General features: G+C 39.4%; 1 protein-coding gene across 4 annotated transcripts in view; it reads right to left on the bottom strand.

Annotated features, from left to right (window-relative positions):
* Positions 1 to 8: 8 nt before the first annotated feature.
* The window catches only part of RAPGEF4 (Rap guanine nucleotide exchange factor 4), a 156,157-nt gene continuing 137,657 nt past the window's right edge, over positions 9 to 18,508 (bottom strand). For all 4 annotated transcript variants that reach the window (XM_032989700.2, XM_032989701.2, XM_032989704.2 and 1 more), the window contains 6 exons: positions 14,607 to 14,697; positions 12,304 to 12,354; positions 11,580 to 11,667; positions 11,186 to 11,250; positions 2,793 to 2,847; positions 9 to 1,258 (listed from right to left, as the gene is read on the bottom strand). In XM_032989700.2, coding sequence (XP_032845591.1) covers positions 1,131 to 1,258; positions 2,793 to 2,847; positions 11,186 to 11,250; positions 11,580 to 11,667; positions 12,304 to 12,354; positions 14,607 to 14,697 — 478 coding nt within the window. In that variant the 3' untranslated portion in view covers positions 9 to 1,130. The remainder of the gene's footprint in view (positions 1,259 to 2,792; positions 2,848 to 11,185; positions 11,251 to 11,579; positions 11,668 to 12,303; positions 12,355 to 14,606; positions 14,698 to 18,508) is intronic.

Raw genomic sequence — 18,508 nt, 5'->3', positions numbered from 1 at the left:
ACTAAACCTTTCCGGCAATTACATTTAATAAGGTACTGCGTGTTATTTACAGAAAACATACATCACACAATTCCTACACATAAAATGCACACAAAGTATAAAGACAAAAGCTGCACTCCCATAACATGCTAAACAAAATAAATAAAACCAAATTATTTTGGCACAGTAGCTATTACATAAATAAATATCCTAGAACATAATGAATTAACATTTATTTACAGTCTACTGAAAGTGCAAAACAATTGGCTGAAAAGTAAGATATCTGTAAATGCTTAAGACCATAAAATATGTGTTAACCAGCCACAATTAATTATAGCTGAAGTTTAAGGTTTTAATGTCCAGGAAATTATTCTCTTGAAATCTGTTTGTGCATATTGTGCTCTTTTTGAACCAGTCCTTTGCTACCTTTTTGCTATTGATTTTGACAACCTTACTGTCATAATGGAATTTTGTAAAAACCTGATTGGTAGGTTAAAAAAAGAAGTAAAATGTAAACACAGATTAATATATTTATCATTCAAAATATTTTCAGTCCTGTCAGTTCTCTGAAATGGCCACACTGCTTGCAGTAGTAGGCAGTACGAGTAAGACCAGAAGTTTTTCTTAGTATCTGTTGTATTTCAGATGGAAATATTTGTAAGTCTTCTCTGAATGGAACTATACCTCGGACCTCTTTTGAGCCTACATTCTTTCATCAGACATTTACATACATCTTCTACTGAGGTCAACAGCAGCTGGGCAAGCTAAACTGATGCTTAGTTTTGGTCCTGACCTGGAGACTAAATCTAGGGAGAAAAACACTGCCTCCCTTAGAATTGTTAGAAGCTTTTTGTGCATTTTTCACTAACTATTCTATTTTATCTTTTGCCTTTTTTTATCCATATGAGAAATCATTTACTACACTTTAAGATGAATTAACAGTTCACAACATGGCCACCTGTACAGCTACAGTGCATAAATTCTTCCTCAGCCAAAGTTCTCTGACAGGCTGGCACGCTGTGCGTTGCCCAAGACCTTAGAATATGTTTTTGCTTATTTTTGTAGTGGCAGTGCAGTAGCAGAGAAAGTGAAGTTCTGAACAAGTGACCTTGACAGGATAAAAGATCATTTCTCATCATTGCTTCAAATGTTTATGCTCGACGCGGTTCTAGTCGGTGAGACATCTGTGATAAAGTTCTCTGGTTGTCAATCACATTTAATTGCCGCACATAGCTCCGAACATCCTGATGGTTCTTATTAGTCAGGGCTGCATCGGGATCTGGTGAAAGAGAAATGATGTAGGATTGATACACTTAAGCAAACAACTGCCTGAACAGAACGCATAAGTCTTTACAAGCTGTCACAGGAAACACCAGATCCTGGTGAGCTAAAAGGAAAATATTTAGAAATCGCTCTCTTTGAAACCTTTCCTCCATCCATATCCGATAGTCTTTCTGGTTACTACCCTCACAAATTAACCTTTTCTCTCAGATATCCTTGGTTACATTTATTCAAATTGATGGCCCTTGGTTACAGTTTTATACATCGTCTTACCAGTCAATAGCTATAAATTATATAGCTAACTAGTATGATTTAAAGCTGCCCATCTGCTTGTGAACCAGAAGCTTTCACACAGATTCAAAAATATACAATTGCTTTAATCCTCCTTTCATGAAATATTCCCATTATATTAAATACTTGTAACAGTGTGGTGCTAGGCAGCTGCCCCATTCAAGCCTTGACATTTACTACCCGTTTACATTATTTAACATAACCACATTATACCTACTCCAGCAACAATTATGAAATATCACTGAGTTAAAATCTGAGTATCTTCAGCCCCACTGTGAACAGCTTACATTTTGATGAAATATCTAACAGGTAACTTAAACTTCTCTAAAAGAAAGATACTGAAACATCCACAATATATAAATACACATACCCACAAACAAAAAGCATGGGACATAGATACGGTACCTCTATATACTGACATTTTGTTATGTATAATGAAAATCCACTTCCATTTCTAAATATGTGGAGCTTTCACTAGTGCTTTATACATTAAAATGAAAAGATACCTAGCCAGAAGAACCTTCATGGCGGGAATAAAAAAAACCCCTCCCTTAACTTGATCTTCCAAAGTTAAGCTTTGACCCATACGGAAATAAACTATTTTTATAAAAATATTTTGGTTTTGTTTTTTTAATAAAAATATTCCGTTCTTTGAGAAAGAACAGAATAAATGCCACTTGTAAGGCAAAATGAATGAAGGGCTGAGGAAATGCCAGTGTGACTGGGACTGACAGTGCACCTAGATGGGATGAGACCCACAGAACAAGCCTGTTTGATCACGGAGCTCTGTCATCTTAAATGACCTCAAGCCTGACAAACAGGCTTTAAGTTCATTACCTTATGCAGTTATGTCATTTATAAACATCATGTTTCTGGCCTGGTTTCCTGTAAAAACAGGGTTTATCTAAGCAAGTATCTTGCATGTATCTGTGTGCCACTGTCTGCTAGCCTTGTTTCAACCACTTCTGAACTCAGTGGCCAATGTCAACCAATTTTAATTTAACAGATGTGTAGAGACCTCACAAATACTTAGCTCCCTGACATGCTTGGAAAAGAGATGGAGGAGAAGGGGCTTATTAGAGCTTCCTGAAGGTTATTTCACCCGGTGAAACACTGGAGGATCCAAACCTGGAAGAATTGCTGGAAACCAGGCTTTTGAATTCTGGTACATACAGAATTAGTTGTAATTACTGTAGCTACTGATGATAATGCTGACTGTGCAGATGTTGTAATACACTTACTGAAAGATTGGCTTCGGCAGAATTTCACCGTCCTGACAGTGTTGGCAATCATGCGCTGGAAAGGAAAGACGGGACGCAATCAGAGAACAAGCACTGTATTTCATCATCATTTAAACGAAGCACCTAACTGTGCCTGAGTGTGAAGACATATGCCAATAAAAGCAGTCATATGAACGAATATATCATTTGAATGCTGATACCGCCATATGTAGGGTGTGATTTGCATTTACACAGGCTTTAAATGAGCATGAGTGTAATTTACATGCACACAGAGAACCCTTTCCCTTGCTTGGATGCTTTAAGAAGCCTTAACTAAAAATGAAAATCAGCCCCTTCAATGTGCATTTCTTTGATATCATCTTCCCACATTAAAAAGTAAAAGGAATATAATGTAGAATGCCTTGGAGTAGGTACATGTTAATTTTAAGACCATCAGTTCCTAACAGCAAGGCCATTTCTAGAACACAGTCAGCAATTAAAGAGCTTTCACCTTTCATATGAGTTTGAGTGTAAAATGCAGCCCTCCTGGAAAATGACAGTGTGAAACGACCATGTGAGGGTATACGTTCACTGATTCCCTCTGGAAGTATGCTCGATTCACAGGTGAGAAGGCCAGCATTAGAACTGTGGCTCTGTAGCCAAGTTTCATCAAACAGATCTGTTAGACAGTGTTAGCTCGCACAAGTGTATCTAATCCAGCATGAAAAGTGGATTCATTCTGGCGCACATTTCTACTGGCAATTCACAAAAAACAGCAGAAGTCACTTCAGTCCTTCTTGGCTCTGCCTGCTCTTCAGTAAGCCAGCCATCATTTCACTCACTTAGGTAAGAAAATAGTAATCAATACGTCTTGCTCTGATAAATCAGATGCTATTTTACATTAGTTTTTAAGAACAGAAATGAAGGTAAGAAGTCATAAAGCAAAACATTTCAGACTGAGTTCTGGACAGCAAAATTTTAACTGGCTTGTGTGATTAGTGCCATACAGGTAATACACTCATCAGTGCAGGGGCAAAATCAGTTGTTCTGCATAATATCAAATAAACTGAAATTTCAGCAGTAAAACTGAATTCCTTAGCTAGTTTGATTCAGTCACTGTTGTAAGGACAACATTTGTTTCAGTTTCTTAGATTAAGAAAAAGCAAGAGGAAGGAAATGCTATTCCTAATCAGAATCTAATGTTTGTTCCAACACTTCAACATGGTCCAACAATTACAACACAGCTACCTGTTTTAACACAGCACGCTCTCACCAGGCTGCTTCATGCCTTCTTGTAATTTTGTGGGGGATTAATAAGACACTCATAGGCACTTACACAACAGAATGATGTATTTCTTGCTAGTAAACAGTAAAACTTAATGCATACACTCCTCAAAATTAACACACAATTATAATCTTACATGAAAATGATGTAAATAAATAAAATACCTTTGTGAAATCTGTCATTCCAGAAGTGGGAAGGACCAATGTGAAACATTCCTTACACACAAACTGAATAATCTTAAGACATTTTAATGCATTGTCAAGCATAGAAAAATGGGTATGCCTGGCGGTCAGCATTAGAAACACTATTCATGTGTCATGTACTACATTTTTGTGGATTACACATTGTAAATGTAGTTATTACAAAACATCTAAAATATTTTAATTCTAAAATGCAAGTTCCCAAAAGCTCTAGGGAATCTGGATGTGGGTCTGTTTATGTTGTTCTAAAAGCCATACGTGGGGAAAACAAGTAGATTTAAAGTAAGAATAGTTTTTATCCTATGTTAATTTTCATACCTCTTCAAGCCATTACTACTAGGCAGATTTTCTAAGGCACTTACCTTGCGAATATTCTCGTATGTGTTTAGCATTAAGCATGTGAATACGTCCCATTGACTTCAGTGGAATGTCTTAAGTACTCAAACACCCACTGGACTGAGACAGAGCACACTGCATATTACAGTGTTGGTTCTTTGAGTCTAACCCAATCAAATGAAAATCAAAACAACATGAACAAGTGAACACAAATGTTTCATAACTCTGCATACATACTTGTCTCTGTTGTGTGATGCTGCTATTCTGATTTATACGATTTCAAAAAATACTCCCCTAAAATAACTACTTCAAGGAGAGACCATAAAGTTTAACTGGACCAGCCAACCTGATGAAGTTTCAAGAGCATCTAAGTTCAGAGGAAGCTTTGCTAAGGACACGTCATTTTTATGAAGATAGCTAGCGTTGCTTGATGTGCTTTTTAGATGGATTGTTAATACACACCCTAATTTTTCATACCTGTAAATGTTTATGTTTTGAAGCCTCATTTAGTAATGATCTTTGGATCTACACTGTAGGCTCAGTGTTTGATTAGTTTAGTATTAAGCTTCTTAGGTGAAAACAGATTTATCAAAATAAGTGTGTTCTGTGGAATCATTTTATACTCTTTTTTTTTTTTTTTCGTTACCTGGGGAATTAGTTCTGAAAAAAAAGCACAGCATTCAAAATATGTACTGTAATGCTGCATTTTACTGAAAGACAAATTATCTGTGTAGCAGAGGTTTTAAAAAAGTTTTCACTATTTCCAAATTTCTAATTATATGGGCTATTCCACGCAAGGAAATACCGAAGAGGCAGTAAACTTCTCTGACTGCTGGTTAAAGGCTGAACTGCCTATCTTCCTTCAGCTGGCTGAAAGGCTTAATTTCAAGGAGTTACTTTGCCTACTCCTGAGGATAATCTCATTCAATCTGTGCATTCAGAAGTATCCTGGCAATGATGATACACAAAGGAATGAGGAAGTAGTTGTTAGAGTAAGTGGAGAAACGGTGGCCAGAAGTCAGCATCACAACCCAGTGGGGAGATTCTGGAGCATTATGTATCCTTGAAGAGCTCCTGTCTAATATAAACTCAAAAGAGTTCCTCTTTGGAAGCTGCAAATTGAACAGAAAAACAGCATATGAAGCGAAAGTGGATTTCCCTTCCTGAATCTTGTAGATAAGTTGGATTGTCTTCTTTTGATTCAAGAAAACTAGAAACATGTACAGAGAAAATGTCCAGATGAAAGTTTAATTGCCAGCTCCTTACAATTTTTCTTCAAATAGAGGATTACCTCTAGTTAATGCCTGCAGAAATTAACCTCTGTTTACTCACTGTGCTAAGAAAGAACATTATCGAAAAGCCATACAAACCTAAATTTGGATCTTTCTGAAATAGAACCAACTGCATAATATGACAAGCAGCCACTACTATCAGCATGCTATAGATACACAACAATACCCTTTCAAGTTTTACGCAGTCTGGAATAGTGGCAGCAGGCCAGCACATTATCTTCTAATCCATTCCAAACCCAGGTTTCTAAATGTAATAAATATTCATATTTGCCATAGAAAACTACTAAGGGCTTTAGTCACACGCTTTTTGCATAATCTTTATGTTTCAAAAATGAAAGAATGTTTGCCCTTTTTTTGCATAAGGATCAGAGTGTGAATTCCCTTTTGTTCATCTCCACAAAACCCGAAAACCAATATGTGCAGATTCTCTAATCCTCATTTCACACCTGAGGGGTGAAGAGGCTTGACAAAAAGAAGCATCAATGGCCAGCATCATGGCACTGTCTTGTGCTGCTATGGCAGGTCAGCACTTTCAGAGCTCTCTGCTGACTTCTGCTCCCTCTACAGGTGCCGTTTCTGAGAGATGCTGGGTAGTGTGACATGGAGATGGTGCCACAGAAAGTGATCTTTGTTCAGGCTGTCTGATGATTTGAGAAATGGCACTGATAAAGTTCCAAAATAATTGCATCTTCTCTCTCTCCCTGAATACAAAATTCTGTACTGGCAGTCAGAGCGAAGGATTATGCAGCGGAGGTTTGAAAAAAAAACGCAAATCAGTAAGTGGTCAAGAGTATGAAATATTACGTGTCCTTAAGGAGAGTCATGCTCAGTACCTTCCTCACTTTCCTCTCTCTTCTTTTCCTGGCAAGACATAATTCTAGGAAAGGGCTTTTAAATTTTTTCTGAATATATAGCTATAAAAGCAGTGTCACTTGAATGTTATATATTGCCATGTACTGTGCTGCAGGCTGTAGGTAATCCTGTATCTGCTAGATCACACAGAGTTTATAGGAACTAATACTACTGACAGCTTTGGGGGTTCTCCTTTACCTGAAAAGAGGGTCATTAATGGACCTAAAAGATAAATGTGCATTCTAGATCACAAAGTAATTGTGTTTGCTGTGTACTGCCATCTTTTTATCTTTCACCTACTTGCAGCTCTCAAAATGTCCTCAACTTGCCAAACTACAATTACAGGGTTTTAAAAACTTTACAAGCCTATTCATTCCTTGTTCCTCTAGGACAAGTATGTCTTCAGTTTCTACATAGATGGGTCTTCTAAAGCAACACTTACAACTAACATCTCCTGTCAACTCCCTAGTGGAGAAAAAATGCAGGTCACGGAGTATATGCCAACCTAGACAGCACATCCAAGCAACACCATGGTGGAAACAGCTTGTACCTTGTCTCCATCAGCTTCTTACAGTGAGATACTTCTCGGAAACCATGCCTTGTTTGGTATTGAAGACAAAGCCTTTTACTAAAGGCTTATACTATTAATACCAGTAATTTAGTTATTCTGTCTACTTACTGACAAAAGTGTAAATAACATGTTCAAGGCTGGATTTTAAGGCCAAATGCTTGTTTCCTCCACCCCACCCCTTGCTTCATGCAATAAATGGCATGGGAAACAGCACAAGTACAGTGCAAATACAAAGAGTATACCTATTTCTGACAACATTCAATATTGTTTGCCCACATACTGCACAAACCAAATGGGTCTGCTTACAAACTTCCCTCTTCACACATAGCTGTGGGTCTACCACACATGGGATTCTCTTCCCTGGCCAGCTGTCCCTGCCCTCCCACACTTCACAGCCTCCCCTAAATAAGAGGCATCCATGGGGATCAGGAGACGGGAAAGGGGAAGAAGGAGCAGGCAGTTACAAAGGCAGCAGCAGGTACAGCTCAGCAATGCTCTGCACAGTGATGTCCCCCCACTACTTCCAATACCACAGTTCTGCCACACAACCTCTGGAAAGATGTAGGAAAGCGTAGCAGGAAAAAATTGACTCAGTCCCTTTTGGTTTTAGCTTGACTTGCCAAAAAACCCCCTAGGCTAATGTGGTTTAATGACAACTGCCTGTTTTTCCCTTCTCTGGATAATTTTGACAAATTTAAAAAAACTCAAGAGTTTTCAAACGTAAGAAAGGTCCTACCAGTCTTCTGTGAAAAAAGATGGCTGTGGACAAGAGAAGGATCATGTAAGTGCCCTCTTCTGTCTCCTTCAGGGAAAAGGCTGTAGTGCAAGTTCCTATGTTATGACAAAAGCCTATTCACACAGAATTCCCCAGCCATGAAGAAACCACACATGCCTCAGCCACGAGGAAAGCTCCGAGCAGGGTTCAGGCAGCCATGAAACACAAATGTTTAGGAAACCAGGCCTCACTGTTTCTGGCACTCGGGGAACTCCTGGCTCAGGCACTGTCTGACAGCTCCTGCCTGTTTTAAGATGCATCGTTTGATATAAATAATAACAGAAACATCAGAAAACAGAAGAGATTTAAAGGAAGCTGTTTCAGCTGAAGAGATGCCACTAGATCAAACTTCTGCTTTTGGCTGGCAGTTACAGGAATAAAGTTGTCAGCGACACATCAGCTGTTGGGATCAGAGTTCTGTGATGAGAATGCAGACATGATGCCAGAGGCTGTTCTCAGTTTCATCACTGTGCTTACACAAGAGACAGAGGGACCCACCTCCTCCAGTGGGAAATGGCACCATCAGTGGCAACTACCCAGATATTTTATTCATAAACTTCAGCAAGCATCAAAGTTAGGACGGATCAAGGGAAATCATTTTCCAAAGAATTAAGGTGTTTTAGACAGTTCCGTAATAGAGTGGCTCCCAGCAATATTCAGTGGTATCTCCATGTGCCTGTGACAGAACATCACCATGCAGCAGAACAAACAGCCAGAAACAACAACTGGAGGACAGGATACCTGTGAAGAAATCTGATTTCTGCTTTTCTCCTGAAAATGTCACACTAACATCACGGATTTACCTTGAGTTTATACTTATGTAAAAGAGAGCTGAATTTATCTGTGCGTTATCTGGCTGAGTGGTCTTGTCTTCACTAGTTAATATCTGGCAATTATGTGTGGATATGACAGTTGTAAGCTTAACGCAAGTAGGCGGTAGTGACTGAGGTTTAACAGTACTCTTTTCTTCTCTGCTTGACCTGATGACACATGCAAAAAGCTAAAAACTGCCAGGTCCACATTAGGATTTGAATGAATTATGTGGGTGGAATCTGAATATGTTGCTCTGAAGAGCTATGGGTTGAGAGAAGCCGTAAAAACACCATAGAAGCATGTAGAATAGCCAGTGAAGAACATTAAAAACACAAAATATATACTTGTTGTAAGGCCTGGAGAAAAAACAGAGTGAGTTTTTAGGTAGAGTGCTAACTGAAGAAAGGTTTAAAATATTGAGAAAATGTGGAGGAACATGAGATATTATACTGATTCTTTGAAATATATAAAGCATCAAAAATACATTAATTGATCTTCACTTTCCCCTCCTAAAGGAAATGCTCAAACCACTGATCAAAATGAGTGACACTACATTCATGTATAAAATTTTAGTTAAAATGTTTCTGAAGATAAGGAAATGTGCAGACTAGGGTGAAAAGGGCAGACTTGCAGCAGCTTAGATATAGATCCGTTTAAGCTGCTATAAAATTCACTTTTGGCCTTAGGAGTGCCGAAGTGTGGTATACAGTGGTGCAGAACAATTTCTAAATGACAAGCCTGGGTTGAACTTCTGTCTATGGGCAAGAGTTCACAGGATTGCTTTTGCCTCCCGTAGTGGCTTTTACACATCATCAGGCATAAAGAGCCTGAGGCACACAGCTCTGAGGCCTGCGGAGGTACCAGCTCTTCTGGCTCAGAAGGTGTTTAGTAGGCCAAGTGAGGTGGAGAACATGGAGCCAGCCACAGAGCCATGGCTATAGCAATGCAGCTGCCATTCCTCCTGGTTTGGAGGTGCTCCAGCCAAGTCTGAGATCCCTCTGTGTTCCCCAAATCATTTACTATCTACACTAGAATATATATATTTATCTGTCTAATTAGAACAAGAAGTCCAGGAAAAAGTCTGCAGGTAGAAGGCTCAAGGCATTTGGAAAGAGATGGCAATGCAGTCTCTGTATGCAATTACAGAACATAATTATTGCAAAGTGAGGTCAGGCCCTTACTAAGGCATTAGCGCTACTTTTGCCCACAGAAAAGTCTCAGCTTAATAGAGAGGTATTTTCACCCTAGGACAGAGGCTATCCTGGAGCTACAGACTAAAATCTAAGAGAAGAATTCACTCAGAATGATGATCACTTTTCTGTAAGGTTTTCTAAAGAGCTGAAAATCCTCCTCTTTTCCCCTCTGTGGTATCAGGGCTCAGCGGGTAAGACAAACTCCTCCATAGTGCAGTGGAAACAACCACGGAGTGGTTCTGGGGACTGTAATAGTAAGAACAAGCAGATATAGGTGCCAGAGTAGATATGTTATAGCATCACTGCTGAATGGAGCTTTCCTGCAGAAACAGTAAGTCAGGTTTGGTTTTGCAGTGCAGCTGCTCATAGCTGGGTTTGGCTAAACCTGGTTTTCAGATGTAGGTGTCACTAACCCCATTAATTAAGAACATGGCCTTTGCAACCAAGAAAACTGCTTCTCACTGCTGAGAAACTTAAGTTTCAGTTGAGATTTCTGCCATGGGAAGTTCCCTGCCTGCAGTTTCCGACAACAGTGTTTGAAATGATGAAAGCTTATGTGCAGGATTTAAAATAAATAAAATCTGAGCGTAATCTAACCTTCTATCATTGATCCCCCTTTCCAACATGAAAGCAATCAAGTCACAGAAGTCACTTTTTACTTATTAAAGGAAAGAAGAAAATAAGATGTTGTGCACTTTCTGTATTAAAGTTCCTTTCATTCTCTGAGGAGCAATGCAGAAATATTCCAGCCTGAGGCAGCTCAGTCCTGTTTGAAGGAACAGCAGTTAAAATCACAGCTTGGTCCCAAACTGGCTGTTAAAAATTGTCTCTAACAGCTCTGCTTCCTGTCACTGCTGCTGCCTCTCCTAGGAAACATTTTGGCTGTGCATGGCTCAGTGGGCAGTTGCTTCTCCACCTCTGTGAGGTTTTCCAGAAACCCAGAGGTCCCAGGCGCTGTGCACAATGCAGACTATTTTTGCCAGCTCTTGGTACTGCCTTCACTTTCTCTAGCCCTGGAAGTCACTGTTGAGAAGTGCACTCTAAGAGATTAATAAGGAGGTCGTTTTAAATTTTCCTTTCAAATATGTCATACATACCATTTTTTCAAAGTTTACTAGATTGTCAGTGAATGTCTTGTTTCCCTCATGAGTAAATGTCATGTCTGCATAGAAACAAAAGGCACATAAAAGCCCATTACTGAATCATGGCCATATAAACAGCAGAACATTTTATCCATCCTTTACAAAAATCAAAGCAGCTATAAAACATTTAGTTTTTAATTTGCAGCATTTCTGAGACTAGTAAAATTGAGGTATGATATTCAGATATATTAAAGCAATTTTTCTTGTCTCTGTGTCATGCTTTTTATAATGGAAAAAGATAACGCCTCACACAGAGATTGAATTTTGCTTTCTCTTGCTGCTACTCTTATTCTTCAAGTATTTGACAAATAGCTTTCAAGTTAATAATTCTGGTAACATCCAAGCTTACCTTTTATAAGTAGTGGCATGAAAGGAATTATTGGAGGGTCCAATTTAGCTACAGTTAGTCTGTAGGCCCTATGGTTTCTTGATGGATCCTTAAGAAAAAAAGAGAAATCAAATAATTACTAATATGTATTATTATATGTATTGAGACACTATGCATTCATTTAGATGTCATGGCATTTATTAGAATCATTATTTTCTCCCGTGGCTTTAAAAGTGCATCTGCAAACTAAAACACCTTTTATCATTCTCCCATGCAGCTTACATGATGAGAATGCAGCTGCTAAACACAAACATTTTTCATGCCAAATAGCAAGGTAAGATATGATTATTAAAAAATGGTTCATAAAAGGAACCACATATTTTTCTTCCCTCCTTGCAGCTGCAGATCCAGTTTTGCATATGTTGTAACACTAAAATGTATTGCCTGGAAAAATCCAGGTTGGAAAATATAATTTCCCATATGTACTATTGGAAAACATGTTATAAAGCTTTTCTGAGTTCCCAGATTAACTTTGAGTGGTACATAAGTTCTCTCAGAGTAGGTTCCTAAGAGTATAATTTATTAGTCATACATACTTGTTTTAGCAGCTCTAAAATGGGATCATAAACTTCTTAAAGTCAAACAAGGACATATAAAATGTTCTGAATCAAGGAATTCAAATCAGTTACTCAGAAACTGAATTAGCTCAGATTGTGCATAGAATAAGGGATCTATTGCTATTCACCATTAAGCTTTCAAACTCTGCATAGATCTTCTTGAACTTGCTTGGAAGTTTCTGTTAATAAAAACAAAAATAGCAAACCTTAATTAAATCCAATTTGTGTGGTAATTTTACTGTAAATGCTAGTTCCTTCTACAACGCCCTAAGTCAGGAAAGTGCTCTTTTTGCCAGATATTTCTAACAATGTGCTAATCTAAAATACAACATGTCTCCTAGCAACCAGATTATAAATAGAGACGGGACCAGCCATGAAACCTGGATCCTGATTTAAACCCCAACTTGAATTTACTCCTTTGGGATGTTTAGATTCAGATTTTTGTTTGGCCTACATCGCAATCACTGAATTCAGAATGTAAGTGAAAGTTCAAGTCAATGGTTTCAGGACATTTCTGATTATAGCCTACCTGAAAATATAATTTGCACACAGCTTGCATAGGGGTATCTCAGCTTAATTATTCATACCTATGATAAACTGTCCTTGCAACATTCAAATCCATGCCTGGGCATTTCCAGGAGATTTTTTTGTTCATGCTGACGTATCACCAACTATTGCTCAAATTCCTGACATGCCCAGCAGCCAAGGGCCTCTACCACTTTCTGGTATACAAATTAATGAACAGTTTTTCACAGTACCTACACAAATAAATCATGGTCAGTTGATCATGCAGTGATAGGGATGAGATGGGTTTTACTAAATATTTTCTTCCCCCCTCACATTATGTTATACACATTAAATAATTTTACTGTAAAGACTGTAAGATATATTATAAATTAGTTTCAGAGATCACAGTAATGTTTTTTGTATGTTCAGAATATGCCAGCTTTCTAGTTTTAATCAGAAATTTCTCTATATTTGCTGATTAAATCAGACTACTACTGGCAGCACATAACATTAAAAATGAACAGAGACTTTACAGTGCAGAAATTATTTTTTGCAATACTTTCTACATTTGGAGTGTGTACCCTAGCACGATATTTACACTGTGCCACAGCAAGGGCCTAATTTTTAATGATGTGTGTGAACAACTGTGTGCCTAGTTTGCATATGCATGCAGATTAGGTATTTGTGAAATAAGTGGTATAATTGGACATTTGCACCTGCAAATATCTAATTTGTGCATGCAACTAATGTAAATGCATGATAATATAGCAAATATCAGGTCTTGATACGTTTTTATAAAAAGTATATTCTGTATATACATCTGGCTAAAAATCAAGCTGCAGAGATTCTCTCTATAAACTGACTGCCCTGCAGAACCAGAGTGTGATAACATTTCCCTGAACTCAAGTTCATACCGCACACCTACAGATGATCTGTGTCCCTCCAGCTCAAACCCTGTGCTTATTTCAGATTACCGTATGTAGTAATTCAATTCCCTCTTCTCTCTTCATACTACTCCTGTACTCCCTTAGCTCTCCCAACTATTCCTCTTGGTAGCTACAAATGAAGGGTCGTTATTTTGAGAAACTGATCTGCAAATCTTTGCTTTTAACAGTGATTGTATATACCACTTGCAGCAGGTACTCCTGAAAACTGGACCGGTGTCTTCTCAGATGTGTTAATCTGATCTCCTACTTCTGATCACTTTTTAAAAGGTGTTCAAATTTTGGTCTCAGTTGCATCAATGACCTCGGTCATGCTAACTGTTTTGAATTTCTAATGAACAAAATACATGCACATTTAAATCTGCACTGCTTTTGACAACCAATATATTCTTAGTGGTTACATGTGCTTACTGCCTCACCCTGCTGGACATTGCACCCTTTTTATATACTCACATACAAACTAGCAAAGCCACAGAAAAAGGTGGAAGCTCTGAGAATGAAGACCAAACTGATAGTAAGCAGAGGAATGCATGTTAGAGAGAAAAGCAGAACTGGTTAGGACAAACCCACATTTTAATAGGGCAACAGAGTCCATATGGAGATCAGAAAATAATATGTATGAATGGAGGATGGATTTTAGAGGAAGTATCTATGGAGTGATCTCACTAAATGATCAGTAAAGTCAGAGGATGGGCTAATGTAGGAGGCTAACTGGCTAACTCACTCATCCTGTTGGGCAGTTTAGCTCATCAATAGAAGCTGCTGTTGTTACTCTTCTTAACTGCTTATGAGTATTCAACACATGTATGGGTATAACTGCCTTACTAATAAAAACTGTCAGCCTTAGCTAAAGGCTTCTGCTCAGAAGCTGAATTAGTAGATCTAATTTTATCAAGAACAAAGGCCCAAGTCATGTTTTGCTAACTAAAAGCACAAATTCCAGTCAAACTTATTGGAATTGGATTTTAGATAAGACTTACCTCCCATGTTAACGAGAGACGGCTCACAGCAACATTACTCAGACCCATAATGATAGCGAAAAAGGAATTCAGATTTTTGTATTCTTTACAGCTGAAACACAAAGGGTCAGGTTTTAAGTTCTATATATCCGTCAGGGCAGAAGTATACATGACAACCTGAAGAGAGCTGAACCCAGGCAGCTAGCATAGATGTGACTGAATTTGGGCAGCCCTGGCCAGCGTGCCTGTGGCACGCCACTTCACCACTGTGTGAGTAATTCACCACACTCTGGAAGCTCCTTTCCCTTCCCTCCTAACATGACCTCCTGCTTCCACTTCACTGGCTGCCAGCTTCTGCAAGGACATTAAAGGAGTCTTTGAAGTTCCTCTCCACCTAGAAACAGTCCTGAAACTGGGCTCAATTCAGTCCCAGGGAATACCAGAAACAGTGGAAGCAACTGGTTTACAACCTCATTTGCAGCAGAACTTGCTGACAGCTTCTGAACAGCTACTGAATGCTGGAAGCTGTCCCTAGACAATCTTCATTGCAGTTTACAAGGGCACTGAGCCTTTTTTAAAGCGAGAAGACCAGCTGTCTAGAGATGCCTGTGTGCCAGTGACCTCTCTCACTATATATGACTTCTAACTAGCACTTGCAGATTCTGGAACCCTTTAGGATGTTTCAGGCAAAGAACTGCCATTTGTTACCAGCATCATTAAAGATGTCCTGGGCAGTAGGAGCTCTAAGTCATGCTTCATCCCTAATGCAAAGGCAAACTTTTGTTATCAATCAGGAAAAACTGGAACATCTAACTGAGTATTATGGAAGACCCAATACACCATATGCAGGACTAGACACAATCTGACAGGAACAGCCCTCACAACTGCTCAGCTGGGACTACATCAGGTGGCTCATTGACTGTCTTGGTTTGGGGAAAGGAAGAGAGAGAACAGAGCCTATATCTCATAAATCTATGTCTCACTAGGTTCCTGCAAATAATTTGCTATTTTTCACAACTGATTTGCCAACATCCAATTTCAGAACCTCACTTGCTGGTTCTTTTGCTGTTTACCAAGAAAACTCATAAGATTCAAGCTATGATACTCAGATAGATTTTTTTTTTATTCATCGCTGAACCTCTTCACTCCTCTGAGGTATCCTCAACTCTGGACTAAATTAGTACAATCATCACATCCTACTGTCTGACTCCATAATTGCCACATCACCCTATTGTTATTCTGTTCTTTCCGTCCCTCCATTTCACCAGACTTGATGTATTGAGTGGGTAAGTCCTTTAGAACTGGGCCTCACCTGTGTCTGCGCTGTGTGAACACTGAGTACGTGAAAAAACGATCTCTCCCATCTGATGGTCTGTCTGTTGGAGACTGCTGCCCCCTCAGATCTTCTCGCAGAGCTGCTCATACCAATTCTCCCACATCAGATTAGGGACAGTGAGCAAGGTTAGCAAAGATAAACTGAAATACTAAAGCCACCCCAACTTATTCTGACTAGAGCAGGTCAGGGAGTGCCTCGTTAGTGGATCTGAGGGGAGATAAGGATGAAAAGCAGCCAGGAAAGGCTGTCAGTGATAACCTCTTCCCGAGGCACAACTAAATCCAAAAAGGGATATCTGTTCACAGCCTGTGACATTGTGAATAAATTGTGGCATGGTAAAAATAATTAGTACCACACAGCAGCAGTGCTCAAACATAGTAGGCAGCTGCAAATGTACATACAATATGTAATTTCAGTGTATCTTTCATTTTAAAAAGGCAAAGTTTTGCCAAATACCCTGCTAAACAATGTAATTTGACAAAGTCCCTGTTAAAATCCATCTAGATGTATGACACTCTACACCAAATATTCTGTAAATTCTACAGGCTCTACACTGAATTGCTTAGTTCCAGATAGAGGACCACTGTAACATAGTAAAACCAGTGCTGCATGGCTCCACTACGTATATGCTACCTGTAAAAAGTCAGAAAGTGGGTCCTCTGAAGTACCACAGTCTGCTCAGAGCAGAGGTCCCTCTGCCTCCCAAAACAGGCAGTATTGGAAAAATCTTCCTATTAGTATGAATTGTGAACACACATATATGCACACAGTCTTGTCTCCAACACAAACACACATGTGGCTAAAATCTCTTGGTACTTACATGAGCATATTAATCTTGGCATTTTCTCTGTAAACACACCCCCTTCAAAAATTTCTTGCAGGCTCCTTGGGTTTATAATATATGCATGTGTATGGAAAGAATGATTTTCAAAAACTGAATGAAAGTGTCTGAGTATAGTGATATACAAGAAGGCTTCTAAATAGCCTGTGGGTCTATCTGCAAAGAGGAAATATATACAAACTGGGTTTGTGGATATCCGTAAGAGTATGTGCAAGTACATCTTAGCAGGCCTTTCTAATACAATTAATATGGGAAGAACTCACTGTAGAGAACATAGGCCGCTTCTCCCCTTTGTTTGAAAGTTTAATTCTACAATGGCTGGAGAAAAGAGATGACCCTGGTAACTCTACATCCCTTCCCAGCAGATGCAAAGGCAACGACTGCTGGAACGGAAAGCACATATGCACAGCACGAGGGGCCAGGACTCGGCCTTGCGCTTGCCTGCACAGACAGCGAGCACACAACACAGGGCGTGTGGGGTGGCAGACACAAAACGACGGGCCTTCTGCGATAGCGTCTGAGCCCCCTGTCACAGAACTGAAACAGGGTTCTCAGTAACAGATATCTTTGAAAATCGGTATGTGTGTGCAAGGAATCTCGTTACCACCAGTCACACCTAAGATTAATAGTGCAGCACTGAGCTGTTCTCCCCAAACCCTTTTCTAATGAGTCTAGTACTTCTAGGTAGGGTAAAGTTCTCCTTAGGTCTCGAGGATCTTCACAAGCAAAACTTCCTCAAAGATATTGCTTCAAGGCCTGGGCCCGCATCTTTTGATCCAATTCCTTGGCTTTTTCTCCCCTCTAACTTTGGTGCACTCTGTGTTTGTTTTACCACATGCTGTAGCACCTGTTGCCATGGCAGCACTGCAAGAGGGCAGCAGCCTGGCAAAACTTCCCAGCGCCTTTCCAGGGGCTGCAATTAAATCTGCCCGCGTCGTTTGTACGGAGGAAAATCTTTTGCTTTGGATTTCTCTGCTTTTAGGAGACAAAGAGGACTCAGCAGAGCAGACCGCTTTTAGCTATTTATTTTTAGCATTGTAGTGATACCAGAAACATGGAAGTAAACAGGAGGTTGTCAAGCTGTTGTAAATAGCATAGGATTAAACCCATGACACTGAGGAACCCACAAGCTAGGGCAGCTTATTAAGGAGATATTTAACTGTAATTTTTCGGATACTTGATTTCAAGTGTTTATGGAAATTACTATTGTATCTTAATTTACCCCATTACAACATTTTCACATTTCATGCCTCTGAGTTTAGAAAAGACCCCGACGAGCCTGTGTGTGGGTGCCACTGCCCTCTCCTGGACAGAGCCCGCCAGACTGGCGGCTTGCCTCCCAGTTCTGCTCTACGGAATGAGATAATGGAATATGCAGTATATATATTTTTAGAAACTGAAGAGGTAAATTCTGTCCCCTGTTCTGAATATAAAGCGGATCCTGCATGCCCACCACTAGAGTTTGAAAATCTTCAGCTTCAATCACCCGTCATCTGAGCAGAGGGCACAAAGCGTTCCCAGAAGGCAGTCGGTACTTGCAGAGCGGGGCCCTTCCCGGTGGAGGGAGGCACACCAATGCGGTGTCGATGTCAACACTGATTTCAGCTATGTGGAATTATTGACTGGGAGGAGGGCAGTATTACAGCTGTAATAATAATCTTTTCCTTCACACAACTGCATTTAACAATGCAAAAAAGTTAAAACTTATGGTTTAACTGCAAGTAATAACTTTGTTCTGTAAGATTG

Source organism: Tyto alba, unplaced genomic scaffold (genome assembly GCF_018691265.1).
Source record: "Tyto alba isolate M040663 unplaced genomic scaffold, T.alba_DEE_v4.0 Super-Scaffold_7, whole genome shotgun sequence".
NCBI lineage: Eukaryota > Metazoa > Chordata > Aves > Strigiformes > Tytonidae > Tyto > Tyto alba.
Note: the sequence above shows the minus strand (reverse complement) of the source record. Positions and strands in the feature narration are given on the sequence as shown.